Source organism: Malaya genurostris, chromosome 2 (assembly GCF_030247185.1).
Source record: "Malaya genurostris strain Urasoe2022 chromosome 2, Malgen_1.1, whole genome shotgun sequence".
Taxonomy (NCBI): Eukaryota; Metazoa; Arthropoda; class Insecta; order Diptera; family Culicidae; genus Malaya; species Malaya genurostris.
The window spans coordinates 341774346-341779010 of NC_080571.1; the positions used below are offsets into that span (position 1 = coordinate 341774346).

A 4665-nucleotide genomic window follows, 5' to 3' on the forward strand; every position below is an offset into this window, starting at 1 on the left:
ACTAACTGATATTCGGAAAAGTGATGGGAGCGTATCAGTTTTTTCGTATTCACGACATCCTGTTATGTCTCTGACATTACCCATCCACCTTTTTTTTTATTTCCAAACGTTTCAATCTCTGAAAGTTTGCTGATTTTTTTAGGGTAATCAAGTTTTCTATGCTTGAGCTTCTGTTGAAGGCCCTTCTAGCTTCCGTTTTTGTCTGCCACGCTTCGTCAACTTCATTTGACCACCAATACTTTGCCGTTTTTGCCTTTCTCATATAGAAAGGCTATGCAATCACTGTGAAAATCGACTTTCGAACGGAGCCTCGGAGACCCATAGTGTTATATACCATTCGACTCAGCTCGACGAACTGAGCAAATGTCTGTGTGTGTGTGTGTGTATGTGTCCGTGTGTGTGTGTGTGTGTGTGTGTATGTGTATGTGACTTCCGGTTCCGGAGTTATATGGTAATATGTGAAAATTTGAGAAAAAGTTTACACTCAATTATCTCTGAAGCAACTCAACCGTTTTTTGCAAACTGAAATTCAAATGAAAGGTCTTATAATATCCTAAACATTTGTGGATTATTTTATCAGGATCCGACTTCCGGTTTCGGAACTAATGCGTGATAAGTGAGAAATTACCAATTTTATAAGTATTTTTACACGAACAATGGTTAAAAACAGGTAAAACTGCCTGATAAATTCTTCTAGTTTGCAGAGTTTGTTGGTTTGTGGACATGAAAACTCAATTCGGCACTACTGGTCCCCTCTTTTCCTGTTCCGAGAGCACCGAAAGTGGAGAAGAAAAACTCCTTAAACTAAATTCACTTCGATTTCTCTGCGATGCTTGAACCGATTTTGACAAATCTTGATTTGAATTATAAAGTTCATACTGTTTTCAAACCTACTGTGAAATTTCATCCGGTTCCGCAGTTGCAGGGCGATGAGTGTCAAAGTTTTCAAATCGCCATATAGAGTGACAATATGTACAACACGGAAAGAAGAAGAAAACATAAAACGAACAAGGCGTGATTTGTTCTATTTCGTACACGTTGTGTAGTGATGTCAATAATAATAAAATAGGTTCTATAACATTTCCCCGAAAACCATTCTCCAGAACATAAAAAACCGAAGCTTTTTCCCCAGAAATTTATTGCCCAGAAAGTACTAATCTCCAGAAATACAAACTCTAGAAAGTAAGAAAATCCAGAAAAAAAATCCCAGAATGTACCAAAGTCCAGAAAACCATACACTCGAAGGCATTAGTTGCTAAAACAGTATTATTGGTATAATATCGTTTGGCATGATGGTTATTTGGCATAATAGTTATTTGGTTAACAGATCAACATGCTGCTTAATAGAATTTGTTCTAATTTACTGCGATTTTGAAAGGTCTAATGCGGCTACGCCTCATCGTTTTTAATAACCTGCTGTTCGACCTCGCTGCCGCTCGTTCGGACTTAACTGAGGGATAGCTCCTAGCTTTGGGTAATCCGGGCAAACGCACGCAACTAGACAGAGGTGATTTCTGCGGGGGCGCTGCCCCCCCCCCCCCCCCCCCCCCGCAGTGGCCGGCGCTTCCGACGGCGGGTCGCCGGCGCACTCGCGGCCTTCGGCCGTCTCGACCTGAATCATCTATGACGAACAGAATATTGTGTAAGCATTGAATAAAATAATTACATATATAAAATGGTAGTGTGCTATTTATCACTAGACCGAATTAACGACGAAAGGTTAGCTTGCTACTATAAACTATATGCAGAAACAAATACCCAATTTAAAGAAGCTATGTTTGAATTTAAATAAATATAGCTAAATGATTCCATACCCGTTATATAATTTGATTATTTTTTATCAAACTCGTTATTTTCAGAACCCTCTTTTTCAGACTAACATAGCTTGAAATAAGTATAGTTGCCTTGGAATTTACAGTTAATGAGTATTCACGAAATTTTCGCGAAAATTATTTTCGTTGGACTGGTTCGTTCTAGTCAGGCGCGTACCCAGAAAAAAAATTCGGGGTGTGTTTTCATAATATTGGGGAGACCGGGGCTAAATCGGACAATTTTTAGAAATTGTAAAAACATCCATTAAAACTGGATTTTTATCGAAATCATTTCTACCGCGTCATCTCCAAGCGCGTTTACAAAGTCAATCTATGAATTAAAATATTAGCAGGTTGATAAGATATTTCAGCTGTCCAGTTTAACAACGTGTCCGGTCTAACTCCTGTATCCCCTAATAATTTCTTAAGTTAAGTTCGGAGGGGGGTTTAATCTCTCCCCCCATGTATACGCGCCTGATTTTAGTAGATGCTTTTTTGGTAAAAGATCTGTTCCTATGTTGTTTCTGTATTATTTTCCATTATGGGGAAACAGTTTCTAGGTATTTGCTTCTTCTGGGAGATGGTATTCTGGGGAATGGTACATTCTGTTGTATGTCTTTCTACTAATTGATACCTTCGTGACTATGGTTTTCTGGAGAATGGTACATTCTGGGGAAAATACTTCGTTGCTTTCTTTTCTGGGAAATGGTTTTCGAGAGATTGTCGTACAACCAATAAAATAATAATAGTAATAATAATAATAATAATAATAATAAAAATAATAATCCTATTACATGTTTTATGCTGTTTAGCTTGACTTACATATGCAGAAGTAACAAAAACGCAGGTTCGTTTCGTTTGTTAGATTTCGTTTAATTGATTTAATCGAAATAGAGTATGAGATAGTAGGTACAGGTTTAACTACGTTCAAAACTGTTCCAATTTGTAGGTCATATTTGTTGGTAGTAAACGAACCAACTTTGGCTATTCCGTTTATCTGAATCCGGTCTCGGAAGAATTGGAAATAGTGATCAAAAACTGCAAAAAGGATCTCACTTACTTTTCTTGGACATGGCCAAATCGATTTTCACGAACTTGGGTTCAAATGAAAGGTCTTGAAGTCCGATACAAAGTTCCTGAGTTTCATAAGAATCCGACTTCCGGTTCCGGAGTTACAGGGTGATATGCACCAAAAAAGGAAAAAAATAGTCACACACGTTTCTCAAAGATGGCTGAACCGATTTAAACAAACTTAGATTTAAATGAAAGTCTTATAGCCTTTTACAATTTTCCTGAGTTTTATTTGGATCCCACTTCTGGTTCCGGAATTACAAGGAAATATGTGAAAATTTATGAAAATATATGCAATGAATTTTCTCGGAAATTTCTTGACCAACTTTCACAAACTAAGAAGCAAATAAAAGGTCTTGAAACTCTTTAAAAAATCCCCGAAAAGTTGATCCAGATCCGACTTCTGGTTACGGTATTACAGTGCGATTGGTGAAAATTTATATTACAGAAAAATATATATTATATTATAGAAAAATGTCATCAACACCAACACCACCAACACCACCAACACCAACACCACCAACACCAACACCAACACCAACACTACCACCACCACCAACACCAACACCACCAACACCACCAACACCAAGACCAACACCAACACCAACACCAACACTACCACCACCACCAACACCAACACAACCAACACCAAGATCAACACCAACACCACCACTACCACCACCACCAACACCAACACCAACACCACCAACACCAATGGATTATCAATTATTTCAACATCACCTACAAGCACAACCTTTTTATCAACCGCTTCTGCAAATGCAGCCAGTGCATCCGTGGCAACAGTGGCACTGGCTGCAGCAGCAGCAACAGCCATGGCTGCAGCAACATCAATGGTTGCAACAGCCACTTCCGCTACAGATGCTTCAACAGCCACAAGAACCGCAACAGCAACAACAGCAACAACCGCGAAAACGGCAACAGCAGCCACAACAACGGCAACAACAGCCACAACAACGGCCACAACAACGGCAACAACAACGGCAACAACAGCCACAACAACGGCCACAACAACGGCAAAAACAGCAGCGGAAACGGCTGCAACAATTTGATTCGGATCAAATTGTAAGTAGCTGTAATAAATTTTGAAATTTAAGTAATTCATATCGATTTAATTTTAGAAAAAGGATTTGATAAAGTTACGAAAAATGGGACGGAACTTTCTGACTTTCGGGCGTCAAATAAGACGCAGGATAAAGCTGGCTTCGCTGCCGAGAATTGGTCAGTTTTTAAATATATAAATATAATATGTGATTTTATAATGATTGTTTATTTTTCTTTACAGAATCAACAGAGCATTTAAATAACATTAACTGTATGGTCAAACGACTGTATGACGATTTCAACTCTTAAGTTATACAAATATATATATATATATATATATATATATATATATATATATATATATATATATATATATATATATATATATATATATATATATATATATATATATATATATATATATATATATATATAAAAATGCAGAGATCATTCTTTGTAATCGCATCACGTAAGAACGGATGGACAGATTTACATGATTCTTTTTGCCTTTCTCATATAGAAAGGTTATGCAATCACTGTGCAAACCGACTTTTGAACCGAGGCCCGGAGGGCCGAGTGTCATATACCATTCGACTCAGTTCGTCGAGTACGCAAAATGTCTGTGTGTATGTATGTGTGTATGTAACGTTTTTTTGCACTAACTTTTCTCGGAGATGGCTGAACCGATTTTCACAAACTTAGATTCAAATGAAAGGTCTTG

The 4665-nt window shown here is 37.7% G+C and overlaps 1 protein-coding gene across 1 annotated transcript; it reads left to right on the top strand.

The window, feature by feature from the left end:
* Positions 1–656: 656 nt before the first annotated feature.
* LOC131429369 (putative uncharacterized protein DDB_G0294196) lies at positions 657–4253 on the top strand. The gene is made up of 4 exons (XM_058593446.1): positions 657–670; positions 3473–3965; positions 4022–4121; positions 4186–4253. Exons 1-4 carry the CDS (start codon positions 657–659, stop codon positions 4251–4253), a joined length of 675 nt encoding a protein of 224 aa, XP_058449429.1.
* Positions 4254–4665: the final 412 nt, after the last annotated feature.